The 27,182-nt window shown below is 59.4% G+C and overlaps 1 protein-coding gene and 1 long non-coding RNA gene across 19 annotated transcripts in view; one reads left to right on the forward strand and one right to left on the reverse strand.

Annotated features, from left to right (window-relative positions):
- NRXN2 (neurexin 2) overlaps positions 1 to 27,182 on the reverse strand; it is a 110,288-nt gene that overhangs the window by 16,089 nt on the left and 67,017 nt on the right. For 9 of the 18 annotated variants that reach the window (XM_018043405.1, XM_018043402.1, XM_018043399.1 and 6 more), the window contains 6 exons: positions 26,166 to 26,339; positions 25,702 to 25,821; positions 12,773 to 12,954; positions 8,100 to 8,271; positions 3,932 to 4,021; positions 236 to 561 (listed from right to left, as the gene is read on the reverse strand). In XM_018043405.1, coding sequence (XP_017898894.1) covers positions 236 to 561; positions 3,932 to 4,021; positions 8,100 to 8,271; positions 12,773 to 12,954; positions 25,702 to 25,821; positions 26,166 to 26,339 — 1,064 coding nt within the window. Of the gene's footprint in view, positions 1 to 235; positions 562 to 3,931; positions 4,022 to 8,099; positions 8,272 to 12,772; positions 12,955 to 20,276; positions 21,240 to 25,701; positions 25,822 to 26,165; positions 26,340 to 27,182 lie in introns of those variants that run through there. The other 9 variants (XM_018043414.1, XM_018043415.1, XM_018043406.1 and 6 more) reach the window with 3 other exon arrangements.
- On the forward strand, positions 17,568 to 24,855 carry LOC106503754. The gene is made up of 3 exons (XR_001297466.2): positions 17,568 to 18,861; positions 22,178 to 22,307; positions 23,296 to 24,855. It is a non-coding gene; the product is annotated as an uncharacterized LOC106503754 (long non-coding RNA).

The raw sequence follows: 27,182 nt of genomic DNA on the forward strand, positions 1-27,182 counted from the left end.
CTAGGGTCCCCAACTTCCCCCCACTCTGGGAATGGTCCCCCTAGAAAGAGTGGTCACCTCTACATCTACGACATCCCTGGTTCCCAGGGTGACAAGCGCTTCAAGAAAGGAGACCTTGCCGGGTCCACCTAGACCGCCGTCCCCTCAGAGCTCCCGGGCGCCGGGGCTGCTAGGCGGACGTCAGCGCTTCCCCCGCACGAACCGGCAGCCCTCGCCCACCCGCGGGGGCCCTCACCTGGGCGGTGCTGTCCCTCAGCGTGGGGGAGCGGCCCCGGCGCGTGGTGGTGGTCGCCATGGTGGTGGTGGTCTCCATGATGGTGGTGGCCATGTCGGCCAGCAGGGTGGTGGCCGTGGTCTCCGCGCTGAGCAGCACGGACGGCCCCTCCCCAACCAGGCGCAGGTGGCCCTCGGTCCGCACGTTGGGGTCGCTCTCGGCGGCCAGCGCCAGCACCTTGAGCCCGTTGTAGTAGAGGCCGGACACCTGGCCCTGGAAGGGGCGGCCCTGATCCCGGCCCCCGATCTTGATGGCAGCCTGGCTGTTGAAGATGGTCAGCTGGCGGCCTGGGGGGTGGGGAGGGGCAGGGGTGACAGACAGAGAGGGGACAGGCAGCAGGGGGAGACCAGAAAGGGAGAGGGAGAGGGGGGTGTCCAAGGCGGGGAAAGGGGTGGAGGTGGAAACCAGCAAGTAGGGGTTGGGTGGGGAGGGAGAAATGAGGAAGGGGCAGACACCAAAGGGAAAGTCCTCGTCAGCCACTAGCCCGGTCCAGCCAGCAGGGACCCTGGAGGGGAAGGAGCCCCAGGGCACACACGGGCCAGGAAAGGGGGCCCAGCTCCCCCCTCTCCCCGCCATGCTCATGCCTCTGGCCTTCCCATCCCCCCTCCTCTCTTGCTCTGGGGGCATCACCCCCTTCTTTCCCTTCAGTTGGATCCCCATCTTCCCTCTCTGCTTCCCCCCCAACTTCCCACACCCCGTGTCCAGCCCCAAGCCACGGAGCCCTCGGAAGCAGCAGACAGAGGAGACAAAAAGGCAGAAACGGAGAAGGCGACTGCCAAGCCACGTGGTCAGTGCGTGTCAGGGCAGGGATGGAGGTGAGGCCTGGGTGGACAGTGCGTGGGAGGAGGGCCAGCATGCGTGAGCCTAGGCGCAGCCACGTGGACCGCACTCCATCCTCCCAGCCACCACCAGGCCCTCGGACCTCTGGCCAGGCCCCCCTCTCCCCTCCTCCCCTTGAGGCTCAGCCACAGCCTGGGGATCACGCCCTGGAGAGCAGAGTCCTTCCTCCCCGCCAGGGTGTGCAAGCACAGAGATGGAAAATGTTAAAGGGACCTTGCTTCGCTCGCTGACAGCCAAAAAAACCACTCCAGCTCCAACCTCGCTCCTCACTCAGCAGTTACACCTCAGAATTCCCACCTGGGTGGGCTTTGGTTGTTCTGTTTGGTTTTAGTGGATCTGGGGGTCAGTTTAACCCTCTGAGTTTGTTGCTTTGGTTTGGTTTTTAGAAAAGATATTTATTATGTTTAAGTTTAGATTTAACTTTGGTTTTGATGTTGCTTATTTTGTGGGGGGAGGCGGGCAGAGGAAGTACTAGGTTGCCCCCTGCTCCCCTGGACCTTCAGCTGCTGGCGCTGGGGGTTTAAGGCCTGACTTAGCCCTTGTTAGCCTCTGGTTAGTGCCTCGTTAAAGATCTGGTTTAGAGTTAGGTGCCTATAAGCCCTGGCCTGAAACCTGGGCTGAGGACAGTCCAACTTGTGAAACCCACACTATTGCTGGAAACATGGGTTCCCCAGAACACCCAGACCTCTGGGGCCCCCTGCCATCTATCTGGCCTCTGGCCAATGATCGGCCACGGGTGTGTCTGCTCAGGCCCTCTGCTCAGCCTCTCCTCCTCCTCCAGCCCTCCCTCTGCCCAGCACCTCCCTCAGCCCTGGAGCAGGGCCATCATCAGCCGGAGCCCACAGAAGCTGAGAGCTAGTGAGTGGCAGCTAGACACGGGACCCAGAGAGGCCTTGAGGATCAGTGTCCAGTTTACACCCACACGTGAGAATTAGGAGAAAAACAAAGGGGAGAAGGTTCACAGTGGTCAAATGAGTTTGGAAAACAAACATTTCATAATTAAACAAGGTTTCTCTCTTGCAGGACTTCTCAGAGCATTTATTTAAATGAATGTTCATACGCCTCTCCAAGAGGAAGAAACGGGATTCCGATTTCTCAAGCTCATCTTACCACATCTCTCTCTCTCTTTCTTCTTTTTTTTTAAACCACAAATCTCTTTATCGTGAAGCATCTCATGGGACTTATGCTTCACAGGATACATTTTGGAACTGGAAAAATGGATTCACTCAATAAATATTTATTGAGCACCTACCACATGCTAGGTGCTGACGGTAAAGTACTCTCTCCGAGAATGCCCAGCTTTGGTTCTCCAACACTTTCCTGTTCCTCATTTCATCTCATCCTCACAGCGCCCCATGCGAGGCAGGCTGAGCAGGGATCACTGTCCTTGTCTCCCTGAGGAGGGAGCTGATGCCTGCCACGCTCTGGGAAATACTAGAGAATGTGGCCCAATCCTGCACTTTCTAGAAGAGGAACCAGAGGCCTAAAGAGAAGGTGCAACCCTGTAGGAGCAAACCAGGACTGGGATTCCAAACCAACGGCAAGAGTTCTTCCTTCAGCCGGACCACCAGTCCCGCCCCCCAGGCCCCTCTCCCTGGCCTGTCCAGCTCTCCCTACTCTTGGGGTCACAAGTTGTCCCAGCCTCAGCCCAAGCTGCTCCCTTGGCCTCTCTGATTCCGGAAGAGGGAGGTGGGTAACGGGGAGGAAGCTACATAGGCGAGCCAACTAGGCCCCTGGGGCCCCACCCACCATGAACTCCTCAAAGGGTTAAAGTTCACCCCGCTGGAGAGAGCAGCCCAGTGCGGCTGGGGGCTGTAGGTTTTAGCGATGTCTGTTACAGTCCCTTTAACTTTTTGTCCTGCTACGGATTTATCACATCTGGTTATCAGCATGTTTAGTCCCCACTGGCCGTGTGGGGGGCTGGAAGTGACATTGGGGGTTTTAGTTGGGGCAGGCCCCAGTGGACATTTAAAAGCACAGTTATCAGCTGGTTAGGTGGAGGTTTAACAGTGCTACTTCCCCCCTAGAGTTTAGCCTTAGAGGTACAGAGCTCGCCCCCTCTCCAAAGGGAATGGGATGGCTTTGCCCTTGGCCCCAATTTCCCTTGGTGACAAGTGGCCTTCTCCCTCCTCCCTCACACCCAGCAGCACCTCTTAGCCAGCTGTTCTGTCTTCCTCGTCAGCTAAGCATGCACAGAAATCCTCCTGGGATGCCACCTCTCCCCCACCTCCTAGTCTCCCCACAACCTCCACTGCGTCTGAGATCTTCTAGACCCAGGTGGGCCCCTTCCAGAGACAGCAGCCTCACAGACGCTCTTCATCTTTCCAGTAGGATCTGAAGCCCCCCCACTCCTCCCTTTTCTCCTCAGATGAGCCCTGCGAGGTCTTCCTATCCCTCCTTGGGGTCCTGGGACCACCACCCTCTGCTTCTAAAGCCGTGTGCTGCCCAGCGTGCTGTGGTCCTCAGCTGGCCCTTAACTAAACCTCTGAGCCAACACGGCAGCCCCCTCCCCACCTACACTTCACCCAGCCTTCCTGGAGGGATTCAGCATCTCCTCGATGACCCTAGTCCCATCACAGGTTTAGGAAGAGACCGGGCTCTCCCACGTCTAGAAAAGCCCCACCCCTGCCCCAACCATCCCTCTAGAAGCCACAGACCCTTGACCCCAGAGAGGAAGGGAGCACCCTGGCTGGACAATCGTCCTCTCACTAGGGGGTGGGTGATGGGGAAGGCTCGGATGGGGAAAGAGAGAGCTCTGCACCTTTAAGATAGTGTTTTTAAAGTTAATTAATTAATTAATTAATTCTGGTTAATTACCTTTGTCGAGCAGCCACTCATCAACTACTCGACCAAGCCGGTAGGGGATTCTCTGTCTAGCAATCGCCAGGCGCTCGTTATCAAAGTTTCCTTGGAAAAGTTTAGAAAGACAGTAGGTTTCTCAGGCGGCGAAGTCCAAAGGAGTTAGAAAAGTAATTATGCATTTCTCAGGAGACTCAGAGTAAGCGGCCACATCCCACGGAGAGAGGGCAGGTCCACCCAATGCGGGAGAAGAAATGCCGGTCCCTCGTCCGCCCTCCGGTCCCCCTCCCTAGGCTCCCAGGCAGAGCCAGCCCCATCCTGGGGGCAGGAGCCACCCGAAGAAAAAGAGGGGACAAGGAAGAAAAGGAAAGGGGACTGGAAGAAGAGGCAGCTGGAAGGTCAAAGGTCAGAGGTTAAACAGGTTTATCTGTCTGCCCACTTCTTCCCCATCCCAGAATGGGGTAGAGGGGTGGGGAGGGGCATTTAGCAGGTTTAAGTTAGGGGTGGAAGGCCTTAGTGACCCAGCTGGTTACTGCGTTTAGAGGGCGGTTTAGAAGTGGGAGGGACGGGTTAAGCGGGGGTTTATGCGGCATTTAGGGGGTAGTCCGGCACACGCATTTAACAGTGAGATTTAAAACTCTTCTCGAAGTCCCCTCGGTTCCCTTTACATTCTGTGATCAACTCCCAGCTTCCCCTCACCTCCCACCCCACACCACACCCCACCCCACCACTGGTTTCCACCTGCACTTCCCCCCTCAAGCCCCCACTGCTCTCACTGAAGACACTTCTGGGCTTCTCATCCTGGTCACAGTGCGGAGTGTGGCCGCTGGATGTCCCCCAACTGCACCGCCCAACCCTTGCATCTCGCCTCCTCTGTCACCCTGGCCCATCCCCGGGCTCCCCGAAGGCACCCACGGCCCTCCTCCGCCTGGTGGCACCTGGCTCTCATCCCCCTCTCTCATTTTCACTCCAAGACCCTCGGACTCCTCTCCACTCAGGTCCCCTCTCTGTTCCAGCCCTGGGGACCCATCCCAGCCCCAACCTGACCTTCCTCCTCTCAATCCTGACTGCCCATCCATACGCAACTGTTTTCTCTGCTCACAGGGAGGAAGGAGGATGTGTGTGTGTGTGTGTGTGTGTGTCTGTCTGTGTCTGTGTGTTCTGTGAGCTCTCCCCCAAAGCTGTGGGTGACCCCAAACTGTAGCTGTGGAAATGGAAGTTACTTCCTTTGGGCACCTGGACACTCTACCCACTGAAACCACTGACACGATCTTCAGTAACATGCACTCTGGGGGCGTTTTCCTTCTCATGTCTCACTGCACAACCGTGCTACCTGCCCAGCGAGACCTGGGCCTGGGCCTGCCTGTGTTCACCTCCCATGAAGCTCCCATGGTGTGTTCACTCCAGCAGGGATGGGGCCTCCCTGGATGCTTACGAGGCAGTGAGACCCTGCCCTCCCGAAGATTCCACAGACTCTGAACCCACAGAGTCGGGTCACTTGTGTTTTACACAAAAATGGATCATCACTCGTTGAGTCACTCAACAAACATCTCCTGAGTGTCTTCTCTGTTCCTGGTGCTGGGTATTGGAGATGCAAAGACAAAGGTCCAGCCCTTGCCCAGGGGGAGCCCCCACCGAGCTGCAGCTGGCAAGGGTTCTGTCAGAGGCAGCACAGCACTGGGGCTGGGGCTGGGAGGGCCCCCAGAAGAGTCTGGAGGAGGAGAGTGGCAGCCAGATGGGAGACAAGCGGGGGAAGGGAGGGAGAGGGAGCGCTCGGGCAGAGGCAGGAGGGCAGGAGGCATCCAGGCACCTACTCCTACTGGCGAGTTGTGTATGTGTGTGTCTGTGTCTGTGTGGTCATGTACTTGTCCGTATGTGTGTCCTGAGGGAGGGAAGATGTGTCTGCCTCACTGGCACACACAACAATTCTAACAAGAGTGCAACAGCACCTCTGCTGTGCCATGCCATTCTAGCACTTTACTTAGGTCATCTCACAGAACTCTCACAGTATGGCTATGGTGCAGATATTATCCCCAACTTTCAGAGGTCGAAACTGAGATGCAGAGGCGCTAGATGACTTGTCCAAGGGCACCCAGCTTGTCAGCGGCAGATGCAGGATGAAAAGCCAGGTCCTGCTGGCTCAGGGGCCCTGGGCCACGTGGCTGTGTTTCCTGAGAGTCTGGGCCATGCACACTCTACTCTGGCCTGCTGGTGTTGCTCAGGGGGACCCTTGCTTTCATAGGTGACCTGCCCTTACAGGGCACCAGGCCCTCAGGTTACTCTGCCTGGCAGTCAAGCAGGCACCCAACAGTCTCTCCCACCCCAGCCAGGGATCCCAAGCAGAGGAAGGCGGGTGTGACTCTTCTAATCCTGCATCTGCCCCGCTGGGATCCACGGGAAGGCGCTCTGGCTTGGCATAACGCTTCATGCTCCCCGAGTCCAGCCCTGTCTCACCAGGGAGGGCTGGTGTCTTCACTGGTGCAAGGGTCGCCCTGGTGTGTGCATCTGGGAAAGAGAGAAGTCTGAGGCCCACAGCCAGGCCTGTGGGTGTTGGTGTGTCTGTGGCACTTGGAATGGGAACGTTTATGTGCCTGAGTAGCCCCACGCATGCCCAGGCCTCGGTGTAAGCTGGCACCCTCTGTAGGGCTTTTTCCCCCCGTGTCTATCTGACCACATGAATATCCGCCAGTGTCTGTGCGCCTGAGGCTGGCCTGTATGTGTATCAGTCTCTGCGTTTATTAGGGGGCTTTGGGGTTCTGTCTTCAGAGGCTGCCTGAGAGTGTCTGGGTACAAGCCCACGTGTCAGTGAGCCGTAAGCCCATCTGAGCCTTTTTATCCCAGAGTAAGTGGGCCTGTGAGGGTTTGCACACGTGAGCCTCTCATGTCCTTCCGCCCCCTCGGCCAGCACAGGCGGCTTCTCCGGGCATCACTTTGGCTGAGGAGCGGGGCTGAGCCTGCAGGTGCTCTCTCTGCTCCTCAGTGGCCCCCGTGCACGTGACTCTGCAGGGTCACTCAGCCTGCATCTCCGCGTCTCGGGCTGTCTGCGGTTCTCCTGCAGGACCTCCACTTCCCCTCCCTGTCGTCTCCCGCACCAGGACTCTCTTGGCCTCCCTCCCCAGGCTCTGGCCACCTCTTCTCTTGCTGGCTGCATCTGCGAGACAGCAGCTCCATATATCTCCCTGCATCACGCCGGGTGCTGCCTCCGTTTCTGCTTCTGTCTCGGTGACTATTCCCGCACCTCTCCATCGCTCCTCCCTTGCTTCCTCTCACTCTGAGGCTCTTTCTCTGCCTCCCTCAGATTCGCGCAGAGTCTCTGCCTCCTCATGTCTTCCAGGTCCTCATTCCTGTCCTTGCCCTGTGCTCCTCAGATCTTGGAGGGTCCTCGGCCACCGCAGCTGTCACACTGTTGAATCAGGTCTGTTTGCACCCCTGCGCTTCCCCACCCCCACGACTGTGAGCTCCCTGCAAGCAGGAGCTGTGCCCTGTGTCCTCGGGGCTTAGCACAGGACCTAAGACCAGCAGACTGTTGGTGAAGCCTTGTTGAAGGCACTTGACCTATTTTTCGCTCTTGCTGTCACTTGTCGCTCTCTCCCTTTCACGATGTCCCTTACTCTTTGAGACACTGGGGTTCCTTTTCTCCAGGTCTCCATGGTTACTTCTCTTTATCTAGTTCACCTAATATGAACCTTCGACTTGCTCTCTGTAAAGACCTTGGTTCTTGCCTTGGTTCTATCCTTGGGAACAGCCCTGCTTCCTTGCCAAGATCCGTTCTGGGTTACTTCTGGATCTTCTCTCTTTGGTTTCTGCATCTGCCGCCCCATTTCCACCTGTCCCTCTTTTCTCAGCTCATCCTTCCCTGTTACGTCAGACTCTCCTTACCTCTACCTTCCTTCGCTTCTCTCCTCCCCCACCCCCAAATGGGAGCCTGCCCTTGCATCCTTCCTTGCTCAGCTGTTCCAACCCTCTGCGAGCTGACCTCCCACAGTCCCACCCCTACCCTTCAAATCCGTTTTTTTTCCTTTTAGCCCCGCCCCACCTTGGTCCCGCCCCTACAAGCCACACCTTTCCCGCAGCGGGAAGCCTCGCCACTTAGCCCCGCCCCTGGTGCAGGCATTTCTCCTATTGGAGGCAGCCCTGGCCGCCCTGCCCCACCCCTCCCGCCACACCTCTGCGCCCCGCCGCCTACCTGCCGGGTATCGCTCGTTGACCGGCCAGCTGTCCACCTGCAAGGTGGCGTTGCCGCCACTTCGAGTGAAGCGCACCACGTGGTATTTGCCGTCGCTCACGATAGCGTTGGGCTCGTCAATAGTAATGTCGTCCGTGCCCACGTTAAAGATCACCCCGACGGTGCCCTGGTCCTGGGGACAGGGAGGCAGAGATCAGGGGTTGGGAGGGAACGACCATTCACTCCCGCTAGAACTCCTCCTGTGACCACCACCGGTCCACCTCTGCTGCATTTAACAGCTTCACAACACACCTCTCCCAGCCATGTCTTCACTGGACCCTTTCACCTGCCCAAGGAGGTTGGCTTTCCCCCTCCCCCATATGCGAGTGAGGGAGCAACTGAGGTTCAGAGAGGTTGGAGAAGCCACTGTGAGGTGCAGAGCATGGACCTGGAGCACTTCAACTGACCACACTCACCTCTTGCTTTTAGGTTCAGTCAAAATGTTCACAAATGTTTACCGGGCACCTATTCCATGCAAGGGCCACTGGGCCTGCAGGCCCCAAACAGGGATGATCAAGAGCAAGCTAGGACCAGTGGGAACACCAAGGGTAGAGGCTTCCCTAAGGCACGACCAACAGGGGGGTCCACAGAAGCCAGCCCCTCCAAGCTCCAGCCTCCCCTCCCCTGAATGCTCAGCACTGGGCAAATCCCTGGGGGCTTTGTCTCCAGGGCATCAGCCCATGTAGGTCAGGCCTGAGTGTGGGGGCAGCCCCTCTACAGTCAAGAGGGCAGAGGTAGGGGGTCTAGACTGCGTGTTTTGGAGGGTGTTGGGTATAGAAAGAGATCCAGGAAACAAACCATGCTGGGGTTATTAAGGAAAGGTGAGATGGGGGTGTAAGGGTAGAGGATGCTGCAGGCAGGTGGGAACGGACAGGAAGAGGAAAGACGGGGACTGAGCCTGAGAAGGGGAGCAGAGAGTCGGTCTGAACAACTCGCCCAGCCCCAGGCCTCAGAGAGGGCCTCGTGGGAAACCCGTACAGGCTGCCCAGGAGCCAGTCCAGGAAGAGTTCTGCCCATGGTGTGAGAGCCTCACTGAAGCCATCAATGGTGCCAGGCCCTCTGTGGGTACTGTACACACGTGCTCTCTTCACCCCCACAGCAACCCTCAGGAATGTACAGCATCCATGTTCCACTGAGGAGGAAATTGAGACCCTGGGAGAGTAAACAATATCCCCAGATTCCATGGCTCATAAGAAAGGAACCCCAGGTTTGAACCCCAGTTGGCCTGACTCCAAAGCCAGTGGCCTCTCCTGCTTTGCCCCACCAGTCTGGGGAGACATGAACTCAGAGTGCTGGAGCTGGGGGTGATCTGAGAGGCTACTGAGACCAACCTTCCTTCAAGACCGAAGACAGCTAAAGAAGCCAGCACAAGGCCCTCTGGGCCCTAAACCTGAGCCCCTATTCCACTCCCCTGCACTTCCTAGCAGTACCCCGAGTTCAGCCTCCTGAGTTCCCACACCCTCCTCCGCACGGGACAGACACTCGCACAGATTCCCTCACAGTCAGGGGGACCCAGATCCTCCCAGAACACGCTACACTCCTGGAGTCTTCCTGACAGACTGTTCCAGTCCAGCCTGGGCATGAGGAGCCATTCAGTGGCCACCTCCTGCATCCAACAGGGTCAAGAGGCTTGGCGGCACTGAAAGAGGGGTCAGGTGGCTCAGACGAGGCAGGCATGGAGTCTGCAGGGAGAGTTGGGGAGCAGGGTGTCACCTGTGGTCCACTTGAAGAAGGCCCTATCCCTTCCTCACTGTGGGTCCATTTCTCCCCTCCTAGAACCTGGGAAAGCCACACACACACACACACACACACACACACACACACACACAGGCAGCACCTCTTCAAAGATGCAGCAAAGCAGGGAAGCTGAGGCTGGGCTTGCCTAACAAAGAGTACTAGCAAGCTGCACCCACCCACCACCTGCAGACTGATGACATCCAGGGAGAAGGGGTGGTGGTCGGCTCCTCACACGAGGGGAACAGACCTCAGTACTACTGTGAGCAATGCAACAGCGCCAGCCCCTTGGGTGCCTCTGAGAGTTTGTCCCCACGAGGCTCAGCCGGGTGGTGACGGCAGTCAACAAGCGGAAGTGGTCTGAGAGCCGGGCAGAGGCCGTCCAGGGCGGCTGGAAGGCAGGACACCCCCGTTTCCTAGGAGGCAGCCAAGCTCAGAGCCGTGCACTCCGAGGGGGAGAGGCAGCTCCCAGAGCTGCTCCCGACGTGAAGTCAGTTGTCACTTCTGTTAAAGTCATTAATTCCTAATTCCCCAATTACCTCATTAGGCGGCGGCGGGAAGAACGAGGCCGCTCCTACAGCAAATAATTATGGGAGTCAAAATTAATTTGGCAAAGTGGAGCGACGCTTTATTAGAAACGTCAAATTGCTTTTCTCTTATTTTGCCGCCGCCTCCCCACTCTCTGAGAGCTGCTAATGACGCGGCGGTGGGAGCTGATGTGTCACCGGGGGAGGAGGGGGTTTGGGGGCCGCCCCAGGGGGCTCGAGCCCATTGAGTGCCCCACTCAGCCCTCATGTGGCTCCCACACTTCCTCCAGGGCCTCCCACCCTTTCCAGGCTCCCCATCCCAGGGCCAGCCCGCCCCGCCCTGCCCCACCCTCTACAGCGCCAGGCAGAAGCCGGGTGTGCTTCACCACAGCACCCTGAGAAGGCGGTGGGTAACTGCCGAGAGGGGCAAAAGGAGACTCCTCCCCACTCCCTGTCCCCCTGCCCCTTCTCCTCAGCACTGGGGGGACCCTGTCCCCTAAACCCACAGGCACAGAGACAGAAGTCGTCAATGAGGCAGACACAGACCACCTGTAGATCAACTCATCCGGGGGGACACTCACGGCGATCGGGCTACTACCAGACACGGTGCTTCCTAGGGGCTGGGCAACGTCCTAAGAGCTTTATGTGCCTCATCTTGAATCTCCCCTGCAGCTCCCTGACAGCACCCATGCCACTACGCAGAGGAGGACACTGAGGCACGGGAGATGAGGGGACCCCCAAAGACAGGGCAAGGATGTGGTGGAGCAGGGACTCGAACCCAAACATCTGCTCTGAATGGCACACAGCCTCTCACGACTACGTGATGAGAGGGTGACTGCCCTCACTCACAGCGAAGGACCCAGAAGCACAGTCACGCCTGCCACGCAGGGTCAGGAGACTGAACCAGCAGCAAACACCACGTGGTCAAGGAGTACAAATATAGAGCGACACGCCCAGTCAGAGGCCACGAGGCTGTCCCCCACGGCCCCCCAAGCACTCCTGGCATGATCAACACGCACCAGCCCCACGCTGTCACACTCAGCCATCGCACCATCGCACTGCCTCTCACGCGGGCGGAGACACCTGCTCACGGAGCCTCCCGCCTTCTCTGCCACACCTCCCTCTGCACCCCTTTCCTGCTCGCTTCACTGCCTGGCCTCCCCCGCCCGGTGCCCATCAGCTGCCACTTCTCCTTCGGCTCCACTCTGCCCACAGGCCATCTCTCCTCAGGCCTCATTCCTTCACTCCTTCCAGTCAGTGTCGGGGGAGGGTATGCATCCCGGGGAGCCTAGAAAGCTGTCCTGTAAGGAAGGGCCAGAGCCCAGAGAAGCCTCTCCCCTTGCCCTCTCGCTCCCCTGAAGCTCAGGGTCCCCCACGCGGATCCCTCCAGCACACAGAGCCTGGCCAGCCTGTTCAGCCCTCCCAGCTCAGGGTACCAGCCAGGGTCAGCGCATGGGGTGCGGGCAGGGAAGGGAGGTGGCTGTAAGGGGCTGCACAGGTGGAAATGGAGGCAGGTCAGAGGCCCAGGGGTGAAGACAGGGGAGAGGCAGTGGAGAGAGGCTTAGAGCAGAAGCGGAGCAGAGCCACCTAGAGCTTTTAGGGAAGGGTGTGGGGCAGGACCAGAGATGGAGAGGAAAGGGGGCAGCTTCAAGACTAGGGTTAGGATGCAAACCATGAGGAGAGGCAGCCTGAGGGAGGCAGTGGGAGGGAGCGGAGGGCAAGGAGGGGAGCTGCACGGAGGAAAGCAGAAAAGCGGGGCGGGAGGTCAGGGTGGTGATGTGGGGTTGGGCCAAGAGGTCAGGGAGGAATGTGCAGGGCTGTGGCCAGAAAGGCTGTAGCTATGGCCATGAGGCCAGGCAAGGTGGCTGCTGTGAGGGCAAAGGTCATGGGAACAATATTCAAGGGCAGGGCAGAGGCGGGATGGGATCAAAAGGCAAGGTAAAGAAGCAAGGGTGGGCCGTCCCCGGGTGGGGAGGCCAAAGGAGGAGCAAGACAAAGCACGGGACGCAGTGGGTGGCTGAGTTGGTGTCGGAGTGAGTGGGCAGCAGACCAGGGCAGTCATGAGGTGAAGGCGTCCCCGAAGGCTGAGGGAGAATGGCCTGGAAGCCCGGAGGGGGGCCCTGACTACATTCAGGAAGGTCAGAGACACAGATGGTCTCAGAGCTCGGAGCTGGGGAGCCTCAGTGAATAACCACTAGGAGGGGGGGTCCCAGGAGCAGAACTGCCAGAAGGAAACTCCAAGGGTCAGGGAACAGAGATTCCGGGGGCTCCACAGAAGGGAAAGATTTAAGGTACTGGTCCCATGGCAGGAGGGACCGAGTGGACCTGGGGCAGGAAGGCTGGGGGGTCGGGGGTGGTGGCCCCGCTTCTTACGATGTGCAGCTGCAGGTAGTCCCCGAGGCCCGAGGCGCTGTCGACCCGCACCAGCACGGCGCTCCGCTGGTGCGTGCTGAAGCCCACGGCCAGGCGGTCCATCCTCGTGCTCGGCCTGTCATTGGGGGGCCAAGTGTAGGTGATGAGCGCTCCCCCCTTCCCAAAGATGTACGTGGTTCCGGCTGCAGAGAGAAGGAAAGGGAGAGGAGATAAGACGTCAAGAGGGCGCGGTCAGCAGGTCCTTGGGGCTGTGGCCAGCACCCTGAGACAATGGGTTTAGGGTACAGGGCTTCAGGTGTGAGACCCACAGCGGCCACCAGGCCCTGCCATCCTAGGGAACAGTTGGCGGGCGGGTGCCCGGCTGGGAGCCTGTGCACGCGCACAGACAGATGTAGCTGCCTCATCAAGAATTCCAGTTTTAATTACAGCAAAACAGAGAGGTAATAGAGAGACTGACACAGAGAGAGAGGGCCTGGGGAGATGCTGCGAGGGGACAGAGATGATCACCAGGGGCAGGCAGGACCCAGAGGGCCCCGCTCAACTGCTCCCAGGCCCAGCCCAGGTGACAAGTGTGAGGTGTGTGCTTCTGCAGGCTGAGCTGAGCAGCCACCAAGGCAAAGGAGCCCCAGGCAATGGCGGGAGAAGCAGGGGCTGTGTTCAGCTCTGACTCATAGCCTGCAGGCTGGCGCCCCTCCAACACCTGTCCCCCACCCCCTCCCAAGCCCCTGCAAAGCCTGGTCCCAGTGTGCCTGGACTCCCTGCTTCCACTCCCAACTAGGGGGCTGCCTGGGTGCCAAGCAAGGGGTCCTGGAGCCCTGCCCAGAAAAGAAGAGACAGACAAGGGGGTGGGGGGAGGGAGAGATTGACAGCCAGAGGAGGAAGGAGGCAGAGAGACAGATGGACAGAGAGGGACAGAAAGGGGTGTAGGTGAGAGAAAGCAGGAGGGTGGGAGCCAGAGATGGTGAAGGGAACCCTCTCCCACCCCTCCCCCACCCCACCCTCTCTCCCCCTCTGTCTCCTCTTTGCCATCCTGCCGGGGGCGGGGTGTGAGGTCCCTAACGATCTCAGCCCCAAAATAAACCCCATTAGTCGCCCCACTCCCTCCTGCGGCTGCCTGGGCTCCCTGGAGGTGGGGGTGGGGGGGTGGGGGCAGACTGCTGGCCGTGGTGGGGGTGGGGGACCGGTCACCCAGCTGCTGGGAAGGGAGCTCTGTCTGGGAGGCCTAGAGGACTAGTGCTCTGGGGCCTTCAGAGAAGGGAAGACAACAATCTTGCATTCTTTAGAACATAAATGGGGCAGATGAGATTCATAAAATGCTTAATTAAATAATTAGCCACTAACGACTCCTCTCAAAACACTTCTTGGGGGAGAGGGGTTCAGGGGAGGACTTACCCAGAGAGAAAAGAGAGACAGATGGGCCTAAGGGGAAAAGCCTGGAGTAGACTGGGAGAAAAGTCTGGCTGTGGGGTGGGAGAGCCCTGGATGGGCTAGAAAGTCCCAGGTCAGGGAGGGTCTGGGGTATTTCCGAAGCAAACCTGCTCCACCAAAATGGCAGCTGAGTGAGTAACACTAAGGCCACCCCTCTCACACACCTTGGGGTCTCTCACCTCAGGGACTAGGAGCCCTGTTTGGGCAATATGGGACCAGGGGTCTCTATCCTAGGAAGCTACTAGGCCTTCAAAAGGAGAGGGGACCCCTGAGTGCCTTGGTGGGAGGCACCTTCTGCAGGCCCAGGAGAAGCCAAGAAGACAAGGGAAGGCTGTGTGTGGTCTGGGGCCCAGAGAGGCAGTGAGGCCAGCAGGGGGCCGGCGGGGGGGTGCAGGGCGGCCGGGGGTGCAGGAGCTGTCATCCCAGCTCTCCATCTCCCCCAGGCAGGGCCAGAGGGGAAGATGACTCCCAGGGGGCAAGGCCGGGGGAAGGAACCACCAAGGTGTCAGTTAACTCAAGTCTGCCACACCAAAGTTGTGGGAAAGCCCCCCCAGCAGACAGAGGGAGCTGGGCCCTGCCCCTCCCGACTCAGGTATCCTTCCCCTCTGAGGGCCTCCCTGGTGAGATCTGAAATCTCAAGATGGGGCCCCAAGATCAGGGCAGAGAATCCGATCAGGGCATGAGCCACACCCCCGCCTTCTGGCAGTCACTGCCTGGACAAGACAGGGCAGGGCATGAGGACTAGGAGCAGGGTAGGCCTCAGCCGGCAACCCTCTCTCCACTCCCAACACTGCAGCACTCTGGAAAATCGGCTGTTTCCATGGTAACCGTAATACCGAGGGTCCTCCCTTCCTCCTCTGCTCACTCACAAGCCGCACGTCCAAATTTGGGGGGTGAAGAGGGCCAGGGGAGCTGAGATGCTGACCCTCCTGCACACACACCACTCCCTGCCTCCTGGCCTAGGGCCTCTTCACCCCTGGTTCCAGAGCCTCCCAGTCAGATGCAGAAGTGGCTTACTGGGTCTCTTGGCCCCTCCACCAACAAAGGAAACTCCATCTACCTGGAGCCTCCCAAACCCCTCAGGTCTCCGGAAAATGAGACCCTTTCTCCTCACTTTCCCATCCCAGGAACCCAGACAGCACATCACCCTGAGCCCGGAGAGGAGGTGAGAAGCGAGCCGCCCTCCACCTCCATGCCCCATAGAGCAGTGAGGCAGGAGGGATCAGAGGCCGGGCGGGTGCCCGCAGCCCCGGGCCCGGTGGCCGACGCGTCCCCAGTGACGCACCCACAGACCCCACACCCACACACAGGCCACGCCGCAGCCAGCTGCACACAAAGACCCAGTGTGGAGAGGCAGACCCCGACAGGAGACAGCCGGGAAACATGGCGGAGAGCGCACAAAGACTGGCAGGCGGCGAGGGCAGCGGCTGGCACCGCGCAGGACGGGACGGGCGCACGCCTCCCCGCCCCCGAGGCCGCGGCGCACCCGCCGCCCCCCGCCAACCCCAGTCCCCAGCCCGCGCCCCCGCTCGGCCGGGCCTCCCCCGGATTCACTACCCCGCGGCTCTCCCACTGCCGCCAGTTTATTATGCGGGGCGGGACTGTAAAAGCCTAAGGGCATTTATTACACGGTGTGGGATCAGATGGAGAGACACTTCTTGGGCCGAAGAGGTGAAGGAAGAATGCTTTATTGGGCGGGGACGGCAGTGATTACCCTGGGGAGGCATTTCTCTCCCAGGACCCCTGACTCCCGCCCTCCCGGCAGCTGGCTGGGGTTGGGGCGGACGCGGGCGGGGGGGGGGGCGGGGCTCCGCCCGGTCCCTCCCCTTCCCTCCCCGCTGCGCTCCGGAGGCGCCTCCCGCCTCTCGTCCCGCCAGCCGTCCTCGGCCCGGCCACCCGACACCCCGGGTCGCGGGGGAAGGCACATTGGAGCCCAGGACACCGAACCACAGCTAGAATCTCTGACGGGCTCCCGAAAGGGCTCCGGAGAAGAAGGGGGCCTAAGCCAAGGCCCATTATGTTGCCCTCAGGTGGTCCAGACCCACTGTTCTTGACCTCCCCAGGAAAATGCTACTGAGCTACACGACAGATAACATTGTGGGTAGATAACATTGTGGGGTGGCAGGGTGGGGAACACCCCTGAAGCCCAAGGCAAGACTGCCTCTGGCCAGACACAAAATGCACAGGCCTAAGTGGCCACCACCCAAAGGCCCAGGCCTGGAACCTTCTGCCCACACCCAACATGGTCCCCTCTGTGCCTCCTGGACCCAGAAATTCACTGGTCCAGTAAAACACTAAATGATCAAGAATCTTCTGTACAATTCCCACACACCTGCATTCTAGAGGGAGAAAAAAACAACCAACCATTAATAATGGTTAGCTAACCCAGACCCAAACAAAATAATCATCCCATGTGAGAAGCCACCTATGCAGTGCTGCCCCTGCGGATAAAACCACATGTGCAGACCCTCTGCCGCACGTAGAAGCCATGGCAGAAAGCTTCTGGTAGCTCTAGAATCACAAGAGGATAAAACATCCTCCACAATCCAGAAAGGTTGCAGTCCTGCATGCCCACAGCCCGCACACACTAGCTCTTTGTAGACAGGCCCTCACTGCCCCCCAGGCGGGGTACCTCCCCAGATCCAGAGCCCTGGGCTCAGCTCTCTCTAGATCCCAGAACAATATCTCCTCAATTCTTAAGCTCATTCCTTGCCATAAAACATTCAGTGCAATCAGACATCTAAGTGAACACACCCATAACAAGAATCGAAATAAATGCCAGGTCCCTTTATAAGCTAGAGTGATGAATACAGAGCCCCTGGAGGCTCCTGACTCAGAAACAACTGGGATTGACCCCTCTATCCCTGGCCTCAGAGAGTACAGGAAATGAAGGTCAGGGGTGGTGAGGCTCGTCAAGGGCTCTGAAAGCAGAATCAGGGTCAAGGATCAGAAGTGTCTCCCCTGCCCCGGGCCATTTTTAGGACCCAGGTGTTCTGATCCTCCCAAGCCCAGACCGACAACCAGGTGCAGGCGTGTCTGACAGGTCGGTAAGGGGTATTATATAACAGGAGGGGTTGGGGGTGGGAAGGGAAAGGGAGGAAAGAGTGAAGGGAAGGAGGGAAGGAAGCAAGGAGAAAGGCAAGAAGAGCCCATGAGAAGGGAAGTGGAGATGCAGGTGCAGAAAGAGCAGCTCCTCACCCTGGGGAAGCCCAGCAAGGAAAGGTGTCCTCTGGCCTGGATGGGTCTCCCAAGCTGGCTCTGCCTCTTGCCAAGCCTGGGTTCCAGCAGAAGCCGGCCCCGGGACCTCGCCCCACAGTGGAGGTGTGCAGAGGTGGGGTTCGGCCATGGCCGCTGGCCTCTTCCTCCTCTTCTCTCTATCCTTGGGCCCTCCTCCTTCCTCTCACTTGCCTGACCCTTCATGGGCTCCTCCACTCAGTCTCCCCATCCCCTCCCCTCACTGCCCTGCAGTGTCCTCCAGCTCCTCTGCTTCCACGGGGCCCTGGGCAGCCTGTGGCCCTCTTGGGGCTGTTTCTCTCCTCCACACAAGGGGGTGGCTGCCTCTGAGGCATCCCAACGCCAGCATTCCACAGAATCCCACCCCTGACATCCCCCAAGTTCTTTCCTCCATTGTCTCTTCCTTCCCTCCCCAGCTCTTTGCACCCTGACACCAGCTCCTTAACTGAACCTTCTTCTGGCACTTCAGTTCCAATCTGCTCAGCTCCCCTGGGCCAGCCCCCCTCCATCCCCTGCCTCTTTGACCTCCTCTCCTCTTCACCCCACAGAGATCTTCCCTGATGGCCTTACTTCTCTCACCCTTTGCTGCCTCTCCTCATTGCTCAGAAAGACCATGTCCTATCTGGGTCTCTCTGGGGACTGAGCCTCAGTGGACCTGGAGGGGACAATAAAGAGGATGGAGAAAGGAAAGGAGGGCCAGATTGCTCATGGTGAGAACAGGGGAGTTAAAATCAGGAGCAGGGGTGTGGGGGGGGGGCAGTGAGTGCAGAAGGAGAAGAGCCTGGAGAGCATGGCGTGGAGATGACCCCAGCTGGGACAGAGGTTAGCCAGGAACACTCCACTGGGCAAGAAGAAGAAAGGAATGAGAAAGGATGTTGGACGAGGCTGCTCCTGGGAACTGGATGAAGAGAAAGCAGAGGCGTGAAAAAGATAAAGATAATCTAAGAAAAAAAGAGAAGGGGGAGAGAAAAGAGGTGGAAAGCTTGAAAGTGGTATGGAGGAACAAAGATTGGGAAGCAAGAAAGGACAGGTGAAGAACAGTGATGAGGAGGCAGCGATGCGTGCAGAAATGGGGACCATGAGGGCACAGACGGGAAGTGAAGATACGGGCATGAAAGATGAGGAAGGGACAAAAAGGGAGTCAAAAAAATGAGAGGGGATGGATGGGCAGAAATGGAAGTGAAGGACATACAGAATTTAGAGACAACAAGGAACAGAGTGGGAACTGGCGAAGGCACAGGGACGGAAGCATGGAGCTGTCAGAGTGCCAGGACGGAAGGCAACAGAGGCAGAGAGGGGAAGCGACGGGAAGACAGAGGAGGTGATGGGAGCACAGGAACGAGGAGCACAGAACGGCGAGTGTTGGAGGGCTGAGATGGGGACCAAAGAGGGAAGGTGATGAAGTGTATGGATGGGAAGCAATGGAGGTACGCAGGTGGGAGGTGGGAGCTGTACCATATGGGAGGTGAGAGAGGTATAGAAATGGAGGTGATGGTGGTACCCTGTGGGAACTGATGGCAAGGTACAGAGATGGGAGGTAATGTGGAGAACAGAGGAGGAAGTGGACTAAAATGGGAAGTGATGGGATCTCTGGGACGGCAGGTAACAGGAGCTTTCAGATGAAATGTGAAGGAGAGACTGAGATGGGAAATGATGGGACCGGACATGGAGATGAAATAAAATGTGAAGAGGGAGAGACCCAGGAGGCCTGGGATTGGAAGTCATGGGGACACAGTAATGGGAAGTGAGGGGGGCACAGAGAATACGGAAGACAGAGATAGAAGGCAGCAGGTGCAGAGATGGGAAGAGGGGCTTGCGGTGAATCTTAGGGGTCTAAGGCAAGAAGTGATGAAGGGACTGGGCTGGGAGGTAAAAAAAAAAGGCAGAAACTAGAAGTGCTAGAGGTCAGAAACGAAAGGTGATGGGGTCTGAGAGGGAAGGAGAAATCAGTGCTGACACAGAAGGTTATGGCAGGGGGAAGACACTGAGCTAAGAGGTGACAGTGTAAAGTGGGAGATGACTGACTGGAGAGGTGGTGGGAAGACTGGGGTGGGGGACAGAAATTCAAACAGTGGGGTTGGGAGATGCTGAGGGTCAGAGGTGGAGCTACGGCAGAGATGAAGAGATGTGGAGAGGAAAAACCAGAGATGAAGGGATGAGGCTGGGAAAGGATGGGACAGTGGAGCAAGCTGATTGCTTGGGAGGTGGTGGAAGGACAGGAATGGGGGAAAGACAGGACGGGGGCTGCAGGCGCAGAGGTGAAATCGCCAGATACAAGGGGGTGAAAGAGGCAGTGATGGGACACTTCTGAGGAGAGGTGATAGATGGGACAGAGGTGGGAGGTTGGTGGGGGACGGATAAGGAGATAATGGGCGCGGAGACGCTGGGCCAGGAAGGTGCTGGGCCAGGAAGGTGACAGTGGCCGAGGAGGAGGGAAGCCAGATGATAAGGGGCAGGGATGGGGGAGGTGAAGAGGAAGAGAAACGGGGAAGGGAGAGCAGGGCAGAGCGGATGAACAGATAGAGAGGGGGTGAGGGGTCTACACAGAAGGGTGATAAGGCCCCGGAGACAGGGATTCCGAGGTGAAGGTGAGGCAAGCAATGAAAGTGAAGAGAGATGAGGGTGATAAACGGACGGGGTGAAGGGATGCTGCTGGAGAGGAGAGGGTGGGGCTGAGGTGCTGGTGGAGCCCAAGATGGGAGGTGAGGGGGCGCGGGCCCGCAGAGCGGAGGGGCCGGGCCTCGGCGCGCACCGGCTGGGGTGCGGCCCGCGGGGGCCAGGGCCGCGCGCAAGGGAGGCCCCGGGGGCCGGCCGGCCGGCTGGTATCGGCAGCGCCACTTACCGTGCCCGCCGCGCGTGAGGAAGGGCATGCGGTTGATGGCGATGGGCACGGTGCCGTGCTTGCTGTGGAAGTGGTGGACGTGGTGGGTGGTGCTGAGGCTGGAGGAGACCCGGGCCCCCTCGGCCGCCCCCAACAGCAGCAGCAGCAGCAGCAGCAGTAGCGGCAGCAGAGGTGGCGGCGGCGGCAGCGGCAGGGGCCCGGCCAGGGAGGGGGGGCGGCGCGGGCACCCCCCCAGCCCGCTCCCCCCGGGGGGCATTTCGGCCCGGGGGCGGCCCCCTCACAGCCCCATGGCCGGGGGCGGGGACGCGGGACCGAGTAGCCCCGCGAAGCCCCCCTCCGGCTCCGAGCCCCGGGAGGGGGGTAGGGGGGTGAAGAGAAGGAAAATCAGAGCCCAAGCCTCGGTCCGGAGCCAATGAAATCAAGTGGATCCCGCCGGGGAATCCGGGGTCCGCGGAGCGGCAACGCCAAGGTCCAGGACGCCTGGGTCCATCGCGAGGAGCTAAGGGTCCCCCCGCATCCCGGCGGGGTCGGAGCGGCGCAGAGGGCCGTCAGAAACCCGGGGGAGCGCCCGGGGGAGGGGGCATGGTGCCGGGTGGAGAGATGGGGAGGCGCGGGGGCCAAGCAGGGAGGGGAGAGCGGGGAAATCCTGCGGAAAAACCGAGCCGGGGAGGGGGGACTGGAGGAGAGAAGCAGGAGACCGGTGGAGACTAGGGCCCGCCGCGCCGCGGCTGCCGCTGCCGCCCGACAGAGGCCGGGAGGAAAGGAGGGAGCGGCCGGGGTGGGGGGGCGGGAGAAGGGGGAAGGAAAGCAAATCCGGGTGAGGGGGAATGAGGGGAGAGGAGGGGAGAGGAGGGGAGAGGAGGGGAGCGGGGCTGAGCGGAGGGAAGGCGCGAGCCTGCGAGATTCCGGCGGAGAGATGGAGGCAGCGGAGTGTTGCTGCAGAGGCTGAGAGGGCTGGAAGCGAGAGGGAGGGAGAGAGGAGGGGTGGAGAGGGGACGGGAGGGGGAGCGCGGGCGGAGGAGGGGGCAGGGCGGAGGGACCCGAGCGGCTCCCGATCTGCGGGCGGCGCTGGGCAGCTCCGCCGCGCGGCACCTGGCTAGCCGGCTCGGCGCTCGCCTCTCCTCTGCGCGCGCCCCACCCCTCCCCCACGCCCGGGTGCGCGCACCCCTCCCGCCCCCTCCGGAGAAGGGGCCCTGCTGAATAATTGAACAGAACTGAGGCTAGCCGGAGAGGCCGCTCTCTTCCACCTCCTCCCACCACCCCCCACCCCCGGCCCGGACGAACCCCAATAGTGCTCGCTGGCCCAGTGCGCAGAGATGTGGCTACCACCACCTCTGCACGCACCCCTCGGAACACACGTGCACGCCAGGATGTGGACGGGCTCGGGTATGGAGACACCCACGTGCCCATACAGGCACCAGTGCGCGTGCACGCACACAGGCTCAGACACAGACATTGCATACATGTGCTCACAGACACCCGGCACACGAACTCACACTCAACCGAGTGTGTGCACATGCTCACACACATACGTGTTTGGTCACAGGCAATGAACGAACAGCCAGCGTACACACGGACACCCCCCTCCATGTCACCCTCCAAGAACAGGGTCACCCATATGCAAACAATGTACCCAGAGCCTCAAAGGTTTTCAAGAGTTAAGACCCACACACACAGTCCCTCCACCTCCTCGGAAGGGTGCTTCCCTCCCCGCGGCAACCCTCCTGGACACCTCCTATCCTTCCAGTCCACTTCCTCTGCCCCTTCCCCCATATGCCAACCTCCCCTTCTTGGATGGGGAGGGGGCGGTTCTGGGATACCTATCCACCAAGTGTTCCACTTGGGACAAAACCCTTTCTAGGCCACTTATGTCCTGCTGAGGAAGCCATTTCTCCTTCTAGGGGTCCCCTCCACTGAGACCTGCCCCTCAGACTTTGGGGCACTTCTGGGAAGTAAGAACAAGGAGGCTTTCATCCCTTCGTCTGGATGCCACCTCTGCACTGACATCAACCTGAGTTCTGCTTGGACAAGGTCTTGCTGGGGGCGGCGGTGGGGGCTGGGGAGGCAGAGCATAGATAAGGAGGAAGAGAGGGAGGGAGGGAGGGATGGACCTGGAAAGAGGTAGACAAGGAGAGGTGGTGAAGAAAGGGCAAAAGGAAGGGGCTGCCAAAGGGGAGGAGGGGCAGGGCAGGGGTGGCTCCTGCTTATTATCCAGCGTTCGTTTTGGAGCAAAACCTGTCACCAGGAGCCCCAAAAGAGCTGCGCCCAGCTCCTGGATGCAGTCAGGACCCGAGACAGCTCCTCTGCCCCAGCTGCCACCTTTCCCAACTTATTAGATGCCAATGCCCCATTTGGTCCCCAGCCTTTCAGAGAGAAGAAAAGGGTCCTTAGAGGCACCCAGAAAGAAGTGTCCAGGTGGTGTGTGGCCCCATGAGGGAGGAGAGTTTGCAAGCTGGGGAGCACGGCTTCCTGTCCTCTCTTCCTGTGCCCGCTCTTGGCCCTGGCTCTGGGATAGAGACTGACAGAGCTCTGAGCAGGCAGAAAATGTATGGTCCCGGAGGGAGGGAGGGAGGAGCCAGCGGCGAGAGGAGAGGAAGGGAAACCGCCTAGAGGCCAATCAATACTAGTGAGTGGGAAGTGGAGAGAGCCGGAGGGGGTGACACTGGTGAGCGAGGTGGGGAGAGGGTAAAAAAGAAGGGAGAGACAGGTGTGCAGGAGATCAATAGAGGCTGCGGAGACCAGCAGAGCGGCTAGGGAGATGAGAAACAGACAGGGGCAGAGATGGGGAAGAACCCACTGCCTGGGAGAGCCCGGGGACAGGCTCCGGGGGGTGGAGCTGGAGCTGCCCAGGGAAGCGCTGTCCAGACCTCAGCCCTGGGGCTTCAGGCCCTGCCAGGAAGCAGGCCTCCGTCCAGCTTCCTTCCTCTCTCATTTCATATTCTCTTTTTTATTTTCTCTCTGCTTTCCTCTCTCTCACCCTGACAATGACTTCTCTCCCTCTGATCTCCTGCCTTCCCAGGGCAGACTCCTGAGCCTCACAATGGTGCCTTCACCCCCAGGGGGAATCCCCATGTCCCAGACGGAGAAACTGAGGCCACACATAGGGAAAGGCTGTCCTGAAGGTCAGACTCCTCCTCATCCCAGTCTCTTCATCACCAGACAGCTCCACACCCCAGGCTCAACCCTCTGAGGATGCCTGGGCCATCCCCATCCCCTCCATCTCTTCAGGCACAAGGGCCCTTGATGCCCAGAGTGCCTCCAGGGCCATCACACTTGGGGTGAAGCAGACGTGCATCTGGGCCAGATTCCTACTTGACCTTGTGTATCAGTGGAGCCCCAAGAAGACCCGTCATAGAGACAGCACGAGCATCAAACAGCCACGCCTGGAGAATCAGGAGGAGGCACACCTTCAAGAGAAAGGGGGCTGAGATCTCAAAGGCACCCCCAGGGCCAGTGTCCAGAGGCTCCCAGATTGCACCCACCTTGTCTTTACCTCCAAAGCTCTGCTCGGGCTCTGTCACCAGACACACAGACCAGTCTCGGGGACAGTCACACTTCCCAAGAGGCCCCTGTTCCCCAGCCCCAATTCTCCATGCATCCCACCTGCCTGGAACCCAGGGAAGTTGTTCTAGTCTCTCTTCCCACCCCTGCTGAAAGATGGCTTGACTCCCTAAACCCACATCCATCTCTCCGCTCCCTCCCAAAAGGCTCCATCATGTGGGAGTCCAGTAGTGAAGATGGGCAGCACTCTTCTCCATCCTGACCCCCTGCGGCCATGGCAAGAAATGCCCACCATCCGTGGGCCCCACATCCACCTCCACCACCACCACCCCGGGACTAAACCTTAAGAACACCTAGGTTCCAGCCGCACCCTGCCCCCAGTGCCCTGTGATTAAGGACAAGGATGTTCCTGTTACTGGGGCCTCAGTGTCCTCAGCAACTAAATCAGACGGCTGGTCTCCATCCTACTGTCTTCTCTGAGGACAAATTAAAAGGACTTTGTAAGCCGTGAAACACGAAACAGTCAGTAGGGATAGTTACTATTAAACAGCAAAGTTACCACCATCCCCAGATCGCCTGCACAAAGCAGGAATGAGCTGGAGAGGAAGAGGCCCAGCCCCAGCCCCGTCCTCATTCCCCGATAGCCAGGACTGGAGCGGCCCTGAGCTGGCCGGCGTCTGCGGGCTTTGGCAGGTACAGCGAGTGGCAGGCTGGACAGGAAGAATCGTGTAGGATCGGACAGGATGTGGAGGTACCCAGGGATGGGCCCGCCTCAGAACACCAGGAAAGCACTCATGGAGATGGAGAGGGCATTCTTACAAAGAAGGAAAAATCAAGAGCACAATCCCAGAAACCAGTTGGTTATGCACCCCTTAAGAAACTCAGGACTCTGCCCGATGACTAAGGCTCCACAGTGTGGCATGGAGGCAAAGGCACTGACCCCTGTTCTCAGCCCAGATCTGCTATTCACTCTGGAAATCCACCGACTCCTCCGGGCCTCAGTGTCCATGTTTGCAAAGTGAAGAAGCCATTTATAGTGTGTGTGCGTGTGTGTCTTTTTTCAGGCAGCTGGCGCGTAGTGTCCCTGGTCTTTCAGCCCAGCCACCCCCAAGGAAGACCATTCAAGTGACACCTAAAGAGGCCACATGCTGCCCAGCCCGCCCCTCAAGCATGAAGTTGTCTCTCTCTCATGCCTGCCCCACCGCCCTCCCTCATCCAAGTGCTAACCAGCTGCCAGCCACCAACCACAAGGGACTGGAAACCACTGCTGAAGCCCACCCTCTAGGAAGGGGCCTCAAACACTATGCAAGTTGGCAGCAGATGCCCAGCCAGGGAGGAGAAGAACCAGGCGAGGACACGAGGGAGTGTCCTTGTGGGTCCAAGGGACACCCTGCAGGGAAACTGGTCAGTACACGGTGGCTGGCCTCCAGGGGAGCCAGCCGTCTGGAGGCCTGGCCTCCTGGGAGTCTCCTGAGCCTGTCTCCTGGGGGTGTAGGCCTATTCTGGGCAGGAAGTAATGGGTTTCCACTGTACATTTCAAGGACACCAGGGGCAAGGGGGTACAGGTCAGCAACTGCCCCACCGGCCCTGTGCAACAGAGCTACGACACATGAGACCATGGCCAGCATCAGGACAGTGACAGAGGCTGACACGTCTTTGGTGAGGGGTGAGGGGAGCAGTGTCCCACCAGCTCAGAAGGAAGAGGAGAGGCTGTCTAGCAACCATCACCCCCGACACGCAGGCGTCAGGAGTCCTGCAAAGGCCCAAGAGGGGATTCCAGGAGGAGACAGCAGCCAGTAGCTCCCCTCCGTGTCGCTCATGACAAGAAGGGACGGGAAGGAAGCAAGCAGCATGGCTCTGAGAAACCCTCCCTCCTCCCGGGGCCTCCCTCCAGCACCCTCAGCCCTCCTGGTCCTGCACTCACGGTCATTGCAGATGGGGCCTCCGTAGGAGGTCATGGTGCAGTCGCAGGTGAAGCCATCCCACTGCTGCAAGCAGACACCCTGGTTGGCACAAGACTCTTCGGTGCAGGTGGTGCTGGGGCCTGGAAGAGGCAGGAAGAGGGAACACCCCCCGCTCAGCCAAGCCCCCTCCCGCCCCAGGAGTTACGGAAGCTTCGGGACCGGGCCAGAAGCCCTCCCTCAGTTCTGCCGGGCAGATAGGGCCAAGAACTCATGGGGGTGGGAGTAGGGGAGCTCAATGACAGCTGGTCTTGGCCTGGAACTGTGATAAGTGGTCAGGGCGGGAGGCAGCAGGGAGGGCAAGTGACCTCTGACTCTCCCCATACTCTGTCCCAGAGCAGCGGCAGCAGGCTCCATCGAGACCACCGGGCCCCCCAGTCTGCCTGCACCCCGCAGGGTCACACCTAACTCCTGCACCCACACTCACCGTCACAGCCCCTCTCCACCTGCCCGATGCGGTGCAGGGCGTCAGCGATGAGGTCAGGGAGGCGCCCGTTGAGGTCCACCGAGGCCAGGCAGCCCTGAAAGCCATCCCGAGAGGCCACTAGCTTGGGCAGATTGTTGAACATGTTCTTGCTCAGACCGCCAATGTACAGCTCCCCTGTAAAGGGAGTGGGGTCAGAGCTCGGATCTGGTCCCCAGATACCCAGGTCCCTCCCAGGACATCAGCCTCCAGTGTCAGGTCCCGCAGCCCCACACGGTCTCATCCGGACTCCAGCTTCCTCTCCGAGGGGCAGATGCCCACCCCCACCCTTCCTTCTTCCTTCTCCACTTCGCCATCTGTCTGCTCCCCTCCCAGAGACACCCAGATGCCCGGGGAGGGAAGAGGGAAGCAGCTGGAGGAACCTGCTCCGTGCTCTCTCCCACACATCTGATGCCAGTTCCGGCCCGTAATCAGGGCCTTTCATAGCTGTGCAGCCCGGTCCCTTCCACCCTCGCTCCCTCCCTTCCGAAGTCTCCCATCCCCAGAACTCCTCCAGGCCTCTGCCAGCCTCTCCCAACTCTGGGTTCTCTGCTGGGGGTTCTAAGCCCGGCACCTTCCAACAGATAGGGTTTAGACTGGGGATTCTGGGTGACACTGGCAAGAAGTCTTCCTCAGGGACACTGGTCCTCCACATCACTGCCTGGCCGAAGGGACCTCAACTCCCTGGAAGTCCTGGCTGGCCCGTGGCAGAGCTCTAGCAAGACATGATGGGTCAACCCTGCTGCCCCTGCTGGGAACTCTGTGCAAACCAAGACCAGGTCAGACCACCCCTGGGTTTGCTGCCACTGCGAATTACTTGAGACACATCGCCCCCTTCTGGCAGCAGGGAGAACTGGCAGCACTATGCCATCCATTCTAGGGGCTTCCTCCATGGCTCAGAGGTAAAGAATCTGCCTGCCACACAGGAGACCCACAAGATGCAGGTTCGATCCCTGGATGGGGAAGATCCCCTGGAGGAGG

The sequence above is a fragment of the Capra hircus genome, chromosome 29, assembly GCF_001704415.2.
Source record: "Capra hircus breed San Clemente chromosome 29, ASM170441v1, whole genome shotgun sequence".
Taxonomy (NCBI): Eukaryota; Metazoa; Chordata; class Mammalia; order Artiodactyla; family Bovidae; genus Capra; species Capra hircus.